The sequence below is a fragment of the Urocampus carinirostris genome, chromosome 2 (assembly GCF_059441175.1).
Source record: "Urocampus carinirostris isolate Australia breed hairy pipefish chromosome 2, RoL_Ucar_1.0, whole genome shotgun sequence".
NCBI lineage: Eukaryota > Metazoa > Chordata > Actinopteri > Syngnathiformes > Syngnathidae > Urocampus > Urocampus carinirostris.
The window spans coordinates 46255037-46271077 of NC_142350.1; the positions used below are offsets into that span (position 1 = coordinate 46255037).

At 42.0% G+C, this 16041-nt stretch overlaps 1 protein-coding gene across 1 annotated transcript in view; it reads right to left on the bottom strand.

Moving 5' to 3' along the window:
• Nucleotides 1-830: 830 nt before the first annotated feature.
• erfl3 (Ets2 repressor factor like 3) overlaps nucleotides 831-16041 on the bottom strand; it is an 82734-nt gene continuing 67523 nt past the window's right edge. The window contains exons 3-5 of the mRNA XM_088326762.1: nucleotides 10252-10367; nucleotides 7774-8858; nucleotides 831-5243 (exon numbers count right to left, since the gene is read on the bottom strand). Coding sequence (XP_088182888.1) covers nucleotides 4662-5243; nucleotides 7774-8858; nucleotides 10252-10367 — 1783 coding nt within the window. The 3' untranslated portion in view covers nucleotides 831-4661. The remainder of the gene's footprint in view (nucleotides 5244-7773; nucleotides 8859-10251; nucleotides 10368-16041) is intronic.

Consider the following 16041-nt stretch of genomic DNA (forward strand, 5'->3'; position numbering starts at 1 on the left):
TTACTTCAAAAGAAACATTTCGCCTCTTCTTTACACCAACCATATTGAAGGGATGCATCAGATATTAAATAATAAAAATGTCAAAGTTCTTAGCGCGCTGGAGATACAGTATAGTATGTTTAGACACGAACTAGGATGAGGAAGCCGGATTTCTCCTTCTCACAGCGCCACATGCCGGTAGCGCCGGAAAGAACCATTACAGTAATGTCTACTCAGAAAAAGGTGCGCACAATACAAAATCTAACTTACAGCAATGTCAGGATATTTTTCAACATCCCGAAAAAAATGTTCCTATCTACTGTTTTTCGTAACTCGAATGTTTATAATTAGGGGAGCGTTTATACTATGTTTAATATTAGATTGTGGACCTGGATATTTACTATCTGCCAAACGTTTCCGGCAAAATAGTAATGAAGTGTTCCTAGAACCCAACCACATAACATGGGGTTTGAACCCACTATCCTGACTTTGAGAGTATTAGGCTCCATAGGCTGCACTTACCAGGCTTCAGACAAATATATGTACATTAACTTGAAGTGTATTCGGTATTCTATTTGCTCATTGTTCTGGCCAAGAAAGTGGTCTTAAATCTCAGTTGCCCAACGTGAGGATTATCTATTCTCCTGACTAGGCTTTGGACAGCCCCTTCCTTTGTTAAATTAAGTTACCCAATCCATGATATGCCTTCAAAATGTTTTGGTGAGAACCAAGTGGTCTTAAATCTCAACCAGCAGCAGATCCCCCCCCTACACACAAATGTTCGAGGAAAAAAACAAGTCAACAAACATGCAAATTCACAGACGATTGATAAGCACAAACACACACAAGAGAGCTTTTGTTTTGGCTTTAATTAACCCTGATTACAGTTTAATTAATTACAACTTTTCTGGAGGGGAAAAATTGGAAGGTGGGTAGAAGGGGGAGGAACAAATAAACAACCCACAAGAGGGAAGGGAAGGAGGAATGATGTTACGTCACGGGATTAACTCAAGCGCGTGTCTGCGTCGGGGGCATTACGTAACAACCTGGTAACATTTACACAAACAATCGTACACACAAAGAAAAAAGATGAAACCTTCCCCCAGGGGTAAAAACTACACCATAAAAATGACTTTACAAGAAAAAAGGGGGAGGAACAACTAAATTAAACCGGACTCATTTTGAGTTCTATACACCAATCTCCAAACGGTAAAAGGCTTGGTGGGAATACCACAGAAAAAACAATATTAACAAGAGTAATAATGCCGGGCGGGATTTAAAAATGATATTAACATCAGAAAAATAAACTTTTATTTTCTTTGTGCTGCATTCGATTTTTCTCAAATAAGGAAAAATGCTTTTGGGTTACAAAAAAAGTCAGCAGTAAGGCAGCGGTTAGTATGTATAGATACTGAATATGTGAGTGACATGCTCTCATACAGACTATAAGGTTCAAACACTTCTCATTTTAACCTCAAAATTATTCATCAATAAGGAAAGGTACAGTAGACCCCCGGGATACGGTGACTCCGCCTTATAACGTTTTCACTTAAAGGTTTGGGATAAATTATTTTCACCCCTTTTAATGGAATTTTACCTACTATACCACATCAATAAAAAAATGATTTCATGTGTCAGTAAACCCCTGGGATACGGTGACCCCACCTTAAGACGATTTCACCTCACCGTGTGGAACAGGGGTCAGGAACCTTTTTGACCCAAATAGTCATAAAAGCAAAAAATGTTTTAAAAAGAAATTGAGAGAGAGAGAGACACATCATATATTTTCAGACAAAATTGAAAAAACTGCCAAACACGCTCTCTAGACAAAAGCTTATTCTTCAGCACATTTTATTTCACTGTGTGTCATTTGATGATTTCATCAAATGTATGAAATGATAATAATGCCAAATCCTGTGTCCCAAATCAATGTAAATATGCCATTTACAATTTGTCTTCCATCTTCAGTTAGGAGTGTTGAGGCCAATTTTTTCCCTGAAATTTGTCCTTAATAACGGTTTCAAAACATTGTGCATGCAAAGTTCTCTAGTAAAAATGTCACAAATGACTGCAAACGATAAGCATATGGTCATATTCACTTTCGGTGTTGACTGCACTGAGCGAGAGAGAGAGAAGGAAGTCCCTTGCGCTGTGTGCAGGGATCCGCCCACCTGTACTGCTCACCCAATCAAAGTCGTTTGCCAGCGTTATTATTTATAAGTTTAAATGGTTTCTTATCGAACTTCTGCATTGAGTTGCTTCGGCTTTATATGGACCAAAATCGGGATGAAATCACTCGACTTTGGAAATCCACAGAGGGATGTGCAATAGTTACATTTTATTTCGGAGCCATATGTACTCATGAAAAGAACCATATATGGCTCCCGAGCCATAGGTTCCCTACCCCTGGTGTGGAATAAGATGACAACCCTGCCTTATTAGGTAGCCACATTACGGTGTGGGATAAGGTGTTTTTTTCTGCATTTTACCCACTATACCACGACGGCAACAAATTATTTTGTGTGTCAGTAAACCCCCGGGATAAGATGACCCCACCGTACGGCATTTTAGCTTTGTGGTGTGGAACACGGATGTTTTTTGCCCCCCTTTTACTGTATTTTCTCCACACACAACATCCACAATAAATTATTTTGCGTGAACCTTCAGGATGCGGTGGCCCCACCTAATGGCACTTTCACTTCAGTGTGTGGATTAAAATAGCCACCCCGCCTTACGACGTTTTCACTTTACGGTGTGGGATAGAATGTTGTTTCGGCCCCTTTTCATGACATTTTACCCGCTATACTACATCAAAAACAAATGATTTTGCGTTCCAGTATAGCCCCAGGATAAGGTAACCCCGCCTTATGGCATTTTGCATTTTATAATGTGACACAAGTAATTTTTCCACCCTGTCTACAGCATTTTCCACTATTTGACATCAACACTGCGCGTGGCCAAAAACGTTGCGTGCGTGTGTATGTCAAGTTCTGTCTTTAAATTGCTTGTCTGCTATTGGTCGACGTCATAGCACCATGAAGATGCTGATATACTATTGGCTGAAGTCTTTTCCATCTCCCGCAATGCATTTTCCTTCATTCAGTTTAGAATCTCATGTGCTGCGTAAAGCGGGTGATAAAAAAACAATTTGCTATGCGTCCTAAGGCTTGCAGTGATGCTAAAGGGAGAAGCAAAATATATAATATCCATCGAAATGGCTTCGATCTCAGTACATACAGAAAAGTCAAGTCTGTGAGAGCATGTCAAAGCGGCGGTAGTTAAGTCGGTCACTCGATCGTAACTAGTGAAGTACGACGAGTGACTATCGGTGTATCATCGGGTGGGGATTAATTTTCTCACAAGCTCCAGAAGACAGAAGGCCAGGTAGTAAGGGGGCACAATAGAGCACTGAAGGGGGCACAGTTTTTTTCTGAGTGGGTGCAGCTTCCCTGAGCGGAAAGGGGGGGATTCACACTTCAGCACCCCCCCAAAAAAAGCCTCTGTTCCCCCCTAATTGTCCTCCTGCCAAGCGATGCGAGTGAGACGAGTAAACGCAGGCACTTGCTTCGTCTATTTACAATGTGGTCACCAATGCCGGGTCGTGGGGTGGTAGAAGGGAAGAGGTTACAGTCCTGAGGAAAAGGGCGAGAGCTGCACTTTGAGTTTGACTGGCCTTGGGGGAGGTAACCGGGAATCTCGTTTGTGTCTCGTTTCCACCGAGCGGTACAGTTCGGTTCATCTTGGACGGTAGGCCCTGAAGCCACAAATTCTAATCCAGAACCTCGTAGACTCGACCACATTACAGACTGCCTTTTTTAGATATTGCGTGATATCAGTTAGAATATGTATTTTAATAAACTTGCAGTTCTGGTGCTGCTGGATTACAGTGCTGCCTTTGACACAGTATATCACCACCTTTTATAATGTAGACTCAGAAACCCAGTGGGCATCTCTTGTACTGTTTTGAATCCTACCTCACAGACTGACATTTCTGAGTAAGTATAGATTTCTTCTTCCGAGGGGGGCATAACCGAAAATAACGTAGAGGCACTGTATTACAGGAACATATTTGTTGGTTTAAGATCAGGTAATTGTGTCATTGTGCAGTCCTTTGAGACATTTTTGTGATTAAGGGCTATATAAATTAATGTGACTTGACTTGACATATTTTACTATCAATCTCACATTTCATTGATTTGTTCTTCAGTTGTTTTGTATTATTTCAATGTTTCCTTATGTTAGGGCAGACTGGTAGGGTGTGGTTTGATGGCAAATAAACCTTTCCCGAGGCCATCTGCTGCCATCCCTATCCTCACATGGTTAGTCTGTGCCTTGCCATGGTTAGATTCAATTTGAATTATTATTTATTTATTTTCCATTTCCTTTTAATCATTGTGTGTGTCTGTATTTTGTGTTCTGGGTTGTTGAGTTGGGGAAAACGAGGGAGGGAATTTTCTTTTCGTTTTGTACACCGAATGTTTTTACACAGCACTTTTCGTTGGCTGAAAAGTGCTTTACTTAACAAGTCCAGGAAGATTTCCTATCATGATGGAACTGAACCGTTTGGCGGAATCTTTTTGAATGAAAATCCTCCCCAAAAAACACGTCCCAGAAGAATCCTTATCCAGAACGTATGGCAGGGGAGAGCAGGTTGTTGGAAAAGAGCGTGGCCACCCATCCGATCAGCAGTCTTTATTCTCCAGGGAGAGCTGCGCTGCCGCGCGATGCAGCTCGGCGCTAGCCTGTCGGTGCGCTGGTAAAAACGGTCCCGCAAGATTCCTGGGGGGGCTTCCGTCCCTTTCCCCGTTGTCCTTGGTCTCCATGCGTCCATTTTGCTGCCGATGCTCCTGCGGCCGGACTTTTTTGTCGTCTGCCTCTTCGAGCGAGGCCTCCATGCGCTGATCTTCACTCCATCGCCGTTTGAAGCGCAACTTGAGGGGAATGCACTTGGTCTGGGGGGCCTGATGCGAGGGAGGGGGGCTGGCGCTTGCAGGTTCCACAGGTTCTGTTTTGAGGGAGTTCAGGCCGCGTGGCGAGTGGGAAATGAGGTGGGATGAAAAGGGCGTAAGGCCCGGTAGAGGTGGTGCAGGGGCTTTGAAGACGTCCTCGTCCAGATCTTCGTCTGGGAGGGCGGTAGAGCCGTTGGAGACGAGGTGGTGGTGGTGGTGAAGTGCAAAGTCTTCCTCTCGTTCGTCTGGGTCATCGTCACTTATGTCGGTCACCTCCACTTCTTCTTCTGACTCGATGTCTGAAATGGGCTCCACCTGCACACAAGTCACAGGTTTCCACAAATTTCAGTCTAGTGGAACAAATTAAAAGGTACCTCTTCATACGGTCACCTTTAAACACGAGAGTTTCGATACACAAGTTTTTTTTTTTTTAAACAAAACTCTTGCTCGCTTTACAAAGAAACATCCAGTTCACAGGCAGGCCCAGAGGCTACCACAAGAGACCGCTCACCACTCGGGACTGCCTACTGCCAGCATCAGCTCATCCAAGCAGACTGTTACAGGCAAAAACAAACAACTGTGCCGTAAAAATATTTGTGTTTTGGTTGATTTAAGGTTGCAGTAACTTTAATTTTAAGCGTGCCATAAGCGTTTATGTATTCTCGATCTCATACCTGTCAACGTCCACCAATTGCTCCCCTAATGAATGATTGCAATTCCCTTTATAAAGTGCTAATAAACCTTCAAGACACATTGCAGCGCCTATTTATTCTCAGCAAAGCCGAGCATGTAGAATACTGGCAATCTACGATGACGTTGTCGTCTGCTATCGACAGTGTTGGAAATAACACTGTTGTAAATAGCGCAGTTACATAAAGGTGTTATTTTTCAGTAACGGGCAATCTAATCATTTACTTTTCCCGCCGTTATCCTTACTGACGGTCAAAAGTAGTACGTTACTTTGATTGCCAAAGGCGCCGTGTCCCCCTTGGCACACCTGACGCTGTTATCAGGGGCGCGACTTTCCGCTTTCCTCAGAGTTGTTTACGTCACGTCTTTTTTGACCACGTCACCATTCACAATACCAACTACCATATAATTCGATAGCAATTACGAATATAGAAAGCAAGAAGAAAAGGCAAATGAGGGCTAAACTTTCACAGCACCCAACTCGTGTTGTTCGCGAACTCAACGTCTAAGAGCCTGGGAATGAGCGAAGGGAGCCGGCTCATTATGAATCCACAGCTGGTTCCCTCCCTGAAAACTTTTTTTGTCTTTAGATTCGGGAATTCTGTGTTGTTGACTTTAAGTTTGTTGAGCATAAAAAAGGTTAAAGTTGTTTTGTATTTTATCCTTTTTTGAAGATTTATAAAAATATAATTATATTTCCTGTGTTTTTCAGTGTTAACGCACTAATCTAAAATGTAAAGCACTTTTTTTTTACTTGTATCTATTTTTTTTTATTTTTGTTATCTTATTTCTTTCTTTCTTTTCGCCCTTTTTATGTCATCCCGTGCATAATGTTACATAATCATTGGTAATGTAGGGATTAAAGCAAAAAACAACAACCCGAAGAGCCGGCTCTTTTTAGTGAGGCAAGCTAAAAAAATAAAACTAAAATAAAAAAATAAAAACGGTCCTTAAAAATGGTCAGAATTCCCATCTCTTTAAGTAAACTCCGGTCAAAGTGTTTCTCAGGGAAATTTCAAATTTTTTAACAATCAACTTACTTTTAAAGTAACGGAAAAAGTTACCTTCCCTGTAAAAGTTGACTACTTCTTACAAGTCAAATTTGTTCCAGGATCTTGCTCGCAGCTCGAATTGCTCAAGTGACAAGCAAATTTTCCCGATATGAAATGATTAAAAACTAATTGGTCTGCTCCAGTCTTCCCAGAAGCATCTAAATGTACTCTAAATAGCTATGAGCACAGCTTCCAGAAAACTAAAGCACATTCAAATAGTAATTAAACCTAAAAAAACGTAAAAAGATAAATAACCCACGTGTGCGCATGGTGCGGAGGTAAAAGGGGCGGGAGTCGGTATCAAAAAGGAGTTACTGAGATTGCACACCTGTCAATTTGTTTGCAGTGCTGGCGTTTTTAACAGATCATAAAAAAGTGGCACCGCCATTGCAAGCAATTAGAGAAAATCGCTCAGAGCAGAAAAACAATTTGGTAGACACCTAATTGTAGCACATACATTGCGCGTTACAATAACCTCCTGTGAACCATCGAAGAAGAACCGGTATGCTGCCATAGCAGCAATCACAAAAGTAGCAGTACAGATTTTATGACTGTAATTTACCAAATTACAGATATGAGCGTTACATTTAATTGAATCTAAAACTCATATCCGCGATTTGGTCTGTTTACTCTCCGATGTGATACCTTAAAATGGTTCAGCATAGGCATCAGAACAACTGTTGTTTTTAGTCCAATGAGATGACGACCAGATTTGTTTTTGCATCGAAACTCCTGTCTCCTTTACCATGCTTTATGAGTGTGACTTGTTTGCTGGCTCATTGCATAACTATATTTGGGATTCAAAAGTTTACAAGGCCACACAATCATCATCGATCTAGCTTCTAGATTTTGCTCTTAAAATGCACAGATGTGTTTGAATTTAAAATGTATATTTTCTTCCGGGGAGCATGCCCCAGGACTCGCCTGGACTGTCCACCCATCAGTGTCTTACAATATTCTACTGTACGGTGTACTGTAGTTGGAACAAGTTTCGGGTTTAGCAACAAGCAGTAGCATAATCACTGGCAACGAACTGTGTTTAAATGCAGTTAGAAATATATAACTCAGACATGCGTTTCGATAAATGGATAAGGGCCTTTTACCTTAATCTTGGGGAGGCCAGCACTGTTGAGCGACTGCATGGAGGACGATGCGGAGACAAGTCCTGATCCACTAGCTGAGCCCAAATCGCTGCCGAATGAGAGCGAGGAGCCTAGGCCGGATGTGGACGACATGGACCCGGACGCCGATCCGGAAGAAAGCGAACTCTGCCGAACTTTAATCTGCCCGTCTCGATGCTTTCGTCCCAGCGGCGGCGGCTGGAGCTTAAACTTGAAAGGTGACACGTGGGGGGGCTCCTCACCCAGCTGCAGGGGGTGGTGCATTGGGTGGGCAGAGTGAGGCGGGTGGTGGTGATGATGGTGGTGGTGGGCGGAATGGGACGGCGGGGCGTGATGATGCCGCTCGCCACCGCGCTCCCTCTCTGTAGCTCCCCGGTCACTCCCCGTTTTGTCGGCGGGGGGCCGGTGAGGCTGGGGAATGACAATGTTGGGGTACTGCAGGAAGGCCCGGGGGCTGAGCCCGTAGTTATACACCGACTGGGTGTGAGCCTGTAGGTAGCGCTTCATGTCCTCGGGGTTGAAGGAGAAATGGGACCCCAGCATAGGCGAGAGAGTGGGCGAGGGGGTGTAAGGGAGGTGGGAGGCAGGAGTCAGGCTGAGAGCTGGGGACAAAGGTGGGGCTAAAAGCCCCGCTCCACCCGGGCCGGGCAGTGGGGACACGGGGAAGGGGGACAAAGGTTCCTGGTGGACGCGGTGCCCGGCCGGGCCACGTGAGCCCGGGTGGGCACCGCCAGGGGTACCGGCCCCTCCGTAAAGGCGATACAGGGACTCGTGCGAAAGCCGAGGGTGGATGACGCTCCGGTAGGCTCCGCCTCCCCCGCCCCTTTCCGCCCTGTCCTCACCCCCGCCCGTGCCCCCGTCCTCGATCTCGGAATTGACAGAAGTGCCGTCGCTGCAGTCACTAACGGAACCGCGGGCGACTCGGCGGCCCACCGAGCCATATAAACCGCCAGGGCTGCGGAGATCCTCATTGGGCGAGAGGACCTCGGATGGTGTGGAAGGTGGGAAGCGAAAGTGGGTCCCGGCACCGGAGGGGATGGGCGGGGCGCTCTGTGGAACGCCATTTCCTGGAAACAGCAGACAAGAGGATACTGAATTAAGTGACTAACTCAGTTAAACGTTGAGAATTTTACTAGTAGTTTTCTTCCCCATCTTCGCAACATTGCAAAGATTCATCCCATGCTGTACCAGTTTGATACCGAGATTATAAATCTTGCGTTTGTTACCTCCTGTTTTGATTAGGGCTGCAACTAACGACTATTTAAATACTCCACAATTGAAACGCTTCGCCGAATAACAAGATTTTTTTCCCTTTAAATCTAGCATTAAGCTGCTTTAATCATGTAGAAAATAATCATTAAAACGAGAAAAATTAGCACGATGAAAAATACATCTTTGGATTGAACTTATCTCAGATTCATACAAAAGTTAAATAAAAATGCCATATCTAAAACACAGCGCTCAGTCATTAGAGACATAAATACATAAATACATTTCTGTCGATTTTTTTTAGGGACAGGCAAATAAAAATGGAATTAAAATTAAGTCAGCATTTTTTATCCCTGTAAAAACAACAGGCTCATTAGCAACAGTAGAACAGTAAATAAAACTAATGTAATGTGCATTCTGTGAAGTACATTCAGTGGTCAACTGCAGTCTGTAACAAAATAACGTAACGATTCTCAACAAAAATACAAACACTTTTAGGAACTGACGTTTGTGGTTTTTAACATTTTAAAAACTGGGCTGCAAGTGGTCTTTTCATTTGTCGTATTCAGGCTAAAATGCTCAAAAATTTGAAATGTTTTGGTAGGCATACTTGATGTTGACGTCGCCATTTCTGTAGATACTACTCGACAGAGACAGAGAGAGACACAGAGAGAGAGAAGCTATTACGCATGAGCATATCTAAACAGAGATTAATATTTATTATCTTCACGATAGCAGCACGGTGGATGATTGGTTAGAGCGTCCGCGGCAAATTTGAGGTCATGGGATTGAATGCAGCTACCAGCCTTCCTGTGTGGAGTTTGCAAGTTCTCCCCTTGGTTGCGCAGGTTTCTTCCAGGCATTCCGGTTTCCTCCCATATTCCAAACACATGCATTTCAGATTGATTCGCTGGTCCAAATTGTCCCTAGGTGTGAATGAGCGAGGGAGTTGTCTATCTCAGTGTGCCCTGTGACTGGCTGGCAACCGGTTCAGGGTGTCCCCTGCCCACAGCCCGAAGATAGCTGGGATGGGCTCCAGCACCCCGCGGCCCTACTGAGGATAAGCGATGCAGATAATGGATGGCTGGATATTCACGATAATAGAAGTGGTTGTCGATTAATTTGATTGTCTAGTCAACAATGTTGACTAATCATTGCAGCCCTGCTGAGAAACAATGGAACTCTCTCTTCTAATCCAGAATAATCTTGCCATTCTGTGGGATTAGAAGCCACGTCAGCGGGAGCGCTTACCGGTAGAGGCCATGTCGATGAACGGGTAGTTGACCAACACCAGCTTGTTGAAGTTGAACTTGTACGTGAAGCGCTTGCCTTTGGTTTTGTGCAGGATTCGCTTGTTGTAGTAGTACCTGAGGGCCAACAGGAATATACAGATTAAACCGCGGTTCGGGAACGTACGGCTCTCAAGTATGGTGTGGAGCTTCTCACAGGGTTGATAGACCTTTTTTATGGCCAAACTCAAGCTCTTTTTAAGCTAATTTTCTAATTTCTCAAGTACGGTCAAAAGAAATTCATTGTCAATCAATCCATAGCCATATTGTTTGACGTCACTGAGTGTTCCTCAAATACGCAGTCTTCACCTGTGTTTTTCACGTCCCCTCATACGTCTGCAATTTACATAAGTGGTTTTAATCTTGTGCGTGCATTAATCAATACTTGTGATTTTTAGATCTTGAGTTCTGAATAATATGTGTGTACATATTTTTTTAAGAAAAATCTCTGCCTGTGCATTGTTGACCCGAAACAGTGGGAGTAGCAGTACGAGTTTGAATAGAGATAGGGAGGATTTGTATGGTAAGTTGCGTTTTAGAGTCACAATTTATAAAAACAACATGCCCTGCTGTTGTGTGGGGGGTGCACAAAACGCAATTTTAAGGAACACATTTGAAAAACATTCTTTCACAATCACTATAGGAGCCTGTGGCTATAAGCCATTAAAATAACAGACTGGACTGTGGACATCATTAGGAATGTCCACGTTTGAGTTGCCCAGTTCCTATTTTTTGAGTTATTGTGGCAATCTGGTTAAGACTTACTTGAACGGCAAGTGGCAAGAATGCCAGGGGAAAAATGGCAAGGCGAAGCCACCATACAGCAGTGGTGGCCTCCTTTTAAAGCAAATTTGTTTAACTTTTTTTTTAATGCATGGTTTATCGAGTCAGACTGCCAAGAAGCATTGCAACAATTTCAAGCATTTATAAGCACTTCACCTAAAATTCAAACACTTTTTAAACCCGTAAAATACAACATTTAAATTCAAGCGTTTTCAATTATTTGAAGCACCCGTATGAACCCAGTTTCAATAGGTATATGTGTCTCGGAGACAAGATTAAATTTTTAACGCATTTGGCCGGAAGTGCTACACCACGAAAACAATTAAAAAGAAGCTTGCGATGATTGAGAAATATAAAAGTGACACACGAATCATACCATGGCTAAGTTGCATGGCCATAACCGATAATAATTGAGATTAATATTTAACCTTTCAAGGCGAAGGTAAAAAAAATCAGTTTCATTTTTATCCACTGTTGCAGTCTCTTAACCCCACTGCATTCACCCGCTACACCGCTTGACCAGCTCAAGTCACGCAACACCTAAGGTAAAAAAAAAAATGTAATTTTGACTTTACATTTATATTAATTTATAATATGCATGTATATAACACGTAGGTAATAGTTACTACATACGATTTTTATTATTATAATGCTTTTATTTGGAGAACGGGGGTTTCAAAACACATTAGCCAGCCAATAACCATAGGTTTCTATCCCCTGATATACGACAATTTCACTTGTACTTCCCTACTGTACTCTTTAGGTACCAACCTCATCTTTCCAGCCATTGTGCTCAGAGACAGTTGCACAATGCATGCTTTAATAAGCGTGCCGGCCGTCAACACTCTGCTGACGACCCATATTAGGTAGTGTTGCGTGATGGGGGTTAGTATCATGATGAATTGACAATTAGAGGAAGTTGATACTAGAAATTTTGGTATCGATCCGATCCAAGAAAATACAGGGTACAATGTATCGATACCGATCAAATACTTTTTGTTTGTAAATGTCATGGTCACTGAATAACTGGAAACCTAAGTTCATAATTACGATAAACACAGCATAAAGATCAAACGAAAATCCAAAAACTGTATAAATAATGTCAAGAAAACAAATAATACACCTTACAATGCGCATTATTTTGAAAATAAAGTTAGAACGTACAAATAGTATAAACCATACAATAGAAAAACCTTTAACCACTAGTGAGCCATTAAGGGCCACCGTCTTCTCTGCTAGCCTAGAAATATCTGAATGAAGTGATATAATATTGTGTCCAGGAATACATACCCACTAAATAATTCCAAATTGCCTGTCAGCTTTCACTGCTAACCCTTTCGCTAAACAACATTAATATCAAGTATCTCAGAATCTCCACAAAACAAACAACAAAATGTTCATTAAAAATGTCAACTTTCCTGTGCAGCAACATTCATTCATTCATAATCAGCACAGCTCATCCTCAGTAGGGTCGCGGGGAGCAGCAACAAATTAACCATGAAATAAAAAAATTAACTTTACATTTGTTATATAAAAGACATTATCCCTGAGAAAACGAAGAAAACCTAAACCGAAACATTTATAGATCTTAAAAAAACAAATACAAAACTATTTCAACCTATTTTATACTGAACAAATTCAAAGTCAATAACTCAGAAAAATGCATATTCACCAATCACAAGCTAAAAATGGTGTCTCGAAGGGAACCGATTGGTAGGGAGGGAGCCGGTTCTTGAAAGAGAACGAGCCGGTTCGGTCGTGAACGAGCTATCACTAAAGGCCATCACCAAAGGCCTAGGTGTGAAATGCACTGCCTGCCACTGCCTTCAACAGTATAAAAAATAAAAGACTTCCACTACAACAACTGTTTTGGAACGAAGGTTAAGAGCGTTAAACCCCAAAAAGAAGCACTTCAACAAAAATATGAATACTGTCTAACTATGTAAACGAGACAAATATAAAATCTTAAATCACACAACAGTTTGAAAATAAAATGGAAGCAAATTGGGTCAAATTTGAAAGTTACAATGTCACGTACATTACAAACACACTGACATTATTATAGTGATAGTTGAAATGGAAAGACAGTATCGATACCAATAGTATCAATCTGACCAAGTACTCCTTCATTATCAATAATATCGATATTGGGATTGATCTGCCCAGCCTTCATGAAAACAGGTAGATGAGAGGACCGAGTTACGTGAGATTCGTGTCATGTCCCACACCAGCAAAGTGTCCGGTTTTCATGTCCAGGCACAGCATTATCTCTTTATATAACCCCAAAGCAAAGTCGCTAATAATTTGGCCCGTCTTTATTTGTTTATGTAACATTTTTTGCTCTTCCTCGGCGAGCTTTTCATACGGTACAAGGCTACATTTTTATTAACCTTTGTCCGGCTCCATCTCTTTATGTAACAGCACTCTCGCTTTCTTACAGTCTGTTTTACATAACCTCTTCTGCCGAGTCACCGAGGAAACGCGGGATCGGCTGGCGAGGATCACAAAAAAGAAAAACAGTAGACACCGGGATGTGGCAACCCCACCTTATGACATTTTCACTTTAAGGTGTGGAATCATCTTTTTGGGCTTCTATTTATGGCATTTGCCGCAATATAAGACGTCGACAACTACATGCAACTGCCCAAAAACTTTCCATTGTTAGTGCATATGACAAGTAATGTCTCTAAGACGCCAATCTACATTTGGTCGACTCATTTAAAATTCGGATCTGCTATTGGTCATAGCAGGGGTCGGGAACCTTTTGGACTCAAAGAGCCATAAAAGCAAAAAATATTAATTTTATTTTGGGAAAGAGCAACACCATATATTATGAGACAAATTTACTAGATTGCTAAACCGGCGCCACAGACAAAAGCTTAGTCTTCAGCACATTTATTTTTGATGATTTGATAAAAATTATGAAAAGAGAATAATGCCAGAGCCCCTGTCCCAAAATCAACAAACATACCACTTTAAAATTGTCTCTTTCTTGCAATTACTCAAGATCGGTTAAACTCCTTTTGACCCTTTTTTTCATACATATTGGTTTCAAAACCAGATGCAAGCAGTTATTGTGTAAAAACGTCACAACATTCTGCAAATAGGGAGCCTGATGAGCTCACTTTTGGCGCAGACGCCGTAGGGCGAGAGATGGGAGGGAGTGCTTGCACTTTTTGCATAGCTCCACCCATCCCTCCCACTCACCAAATCAAATGAATAAGTTCTCTTTCGGTGTTTTGGCGTATTTACAGTTCTGTGGATTCATCATAAGGTATCTGAACACAGATTATATAGAGAACCTTTAAATAAAGGATTCTTTAGCGTTGTACAGCCAAAACGAGTTTTTTTCCGCCTTTTTTTGTGTGACACCTTGACTGTAAATTGTAGTGAAAAACGTGCCCTATATATACTGCGAAGTATTACCCTGATATCTAGCTTTAGTCTGGCTTTGCGTGTACCTGGATAGGATAGACAATTCAGGTTTTGAACAAGATGGAGAAATTTTGCATGCAATCAAATTGGTCTCTGAGCCACAGACACTCATAGAAAGAGCCATATATGGCTCGCGAGCCTTAGGTTCCCGACCCCTGGGTCATAGCATCGGGAAATACAGATATGCTATTGGCTGAATTACCTCCCGCAATGCCTTTCTTCATTCAGTTCAGAATATAGTATGCTTTGTGAAGACTTTGTGTCACAGTGTGCAGTGTTCCAAGAGCTTAAGGCAAGTTGAATCAAATACGTTTTAAGACTTTCTAAATGCCTTTTGAAATCAAATTTAAGACCAAGTCAACAAACAACAAAATTGAAATACACACAACAACAACAAACACCTAACATCTGTAATCAATCGCAGATGAGACTTATTGAATTGAAAAAAGGAAATGGCATGATAATCCTCACATGTAGAACGTTTAAAATTTAGTTGGATTTTTAATCCACTGTCTCCTCCCCATCTGCATCCACCATCTACTCCAATCAACCAGTTCAAGTCACATCACACCAAACTTGGATAACATTTAACTTCTCCCTTACATGTATATGTACAGGACTGTCTCAGAAAATTAGAATATTGTGATAAAGTTCTTTATTTTCTGTAATGCAATTTAAAAAACAAAAATGTCATACATTCTGGATTCATTACACATCAACTGAACTATTTCAAGCCTTTTATTATTTGAATATTGCTGATTTTGGCTTACAGCTGAAAAAAACTCAAAAATCCGATCTCAAAATATTAGAATATAATGAAAAAGTATACAAGTAGGCTATTCAACTAATCACCTGAATCATCTAATTAACTCGAAACACCTTGCGAGGGTTTCCTGAGCCTTAAAAACACTCAGCTTGGTTCAGTAAACTAAATCACAAGTATGGGGAAGACTGCTGATCTGACTGCTGTCCAGAGGACCATCATTGATACCCTCCATCAGGAGGGTAAGACACAAAAAGAAATTTCTCAAAGAGCAGGCTGTTCACAGAAGGCAGTTTCAAAGCATATCCACAAAAAGTCTGTTGGAAGGGAAAAATGTGGCCAGAAACGCTGCACAACCAAGAGAGATGACCGCAGCCTTAACAAAATTGTGAAGAAGAGCCGCTTCCAGAATTTGGGGGAGCTTCAAAGACAGTGGGCTGAAGCTGGAGTCCAGGTATCAAAAGCCACAGTTCACAGACGTGTCCGGGAAATGGGCTACAATAGCCGTATTCCCATGGTCAAGCCACTTCTGAACTCAAGACAACGGAAGAAGCGTCTGACTTGGGCTATGGAGAAGAAGCACTGGACAGTTGCAGAGTGGTCCAAAGTCCTCTTTTCAGACGAAAGCAAGTTTTGCATTTCATTTGGAAGTCAAGGCGCCAGAGTCTGGAGAAAGGCTGGAGAGGAGCAAAATCCAAGTTGCTTGAAATCCAGTGTGAAGTTCCCACAGTCAGCAATGGTTTGGGGAGCCATGTCAGCTGGCTGGTGTTG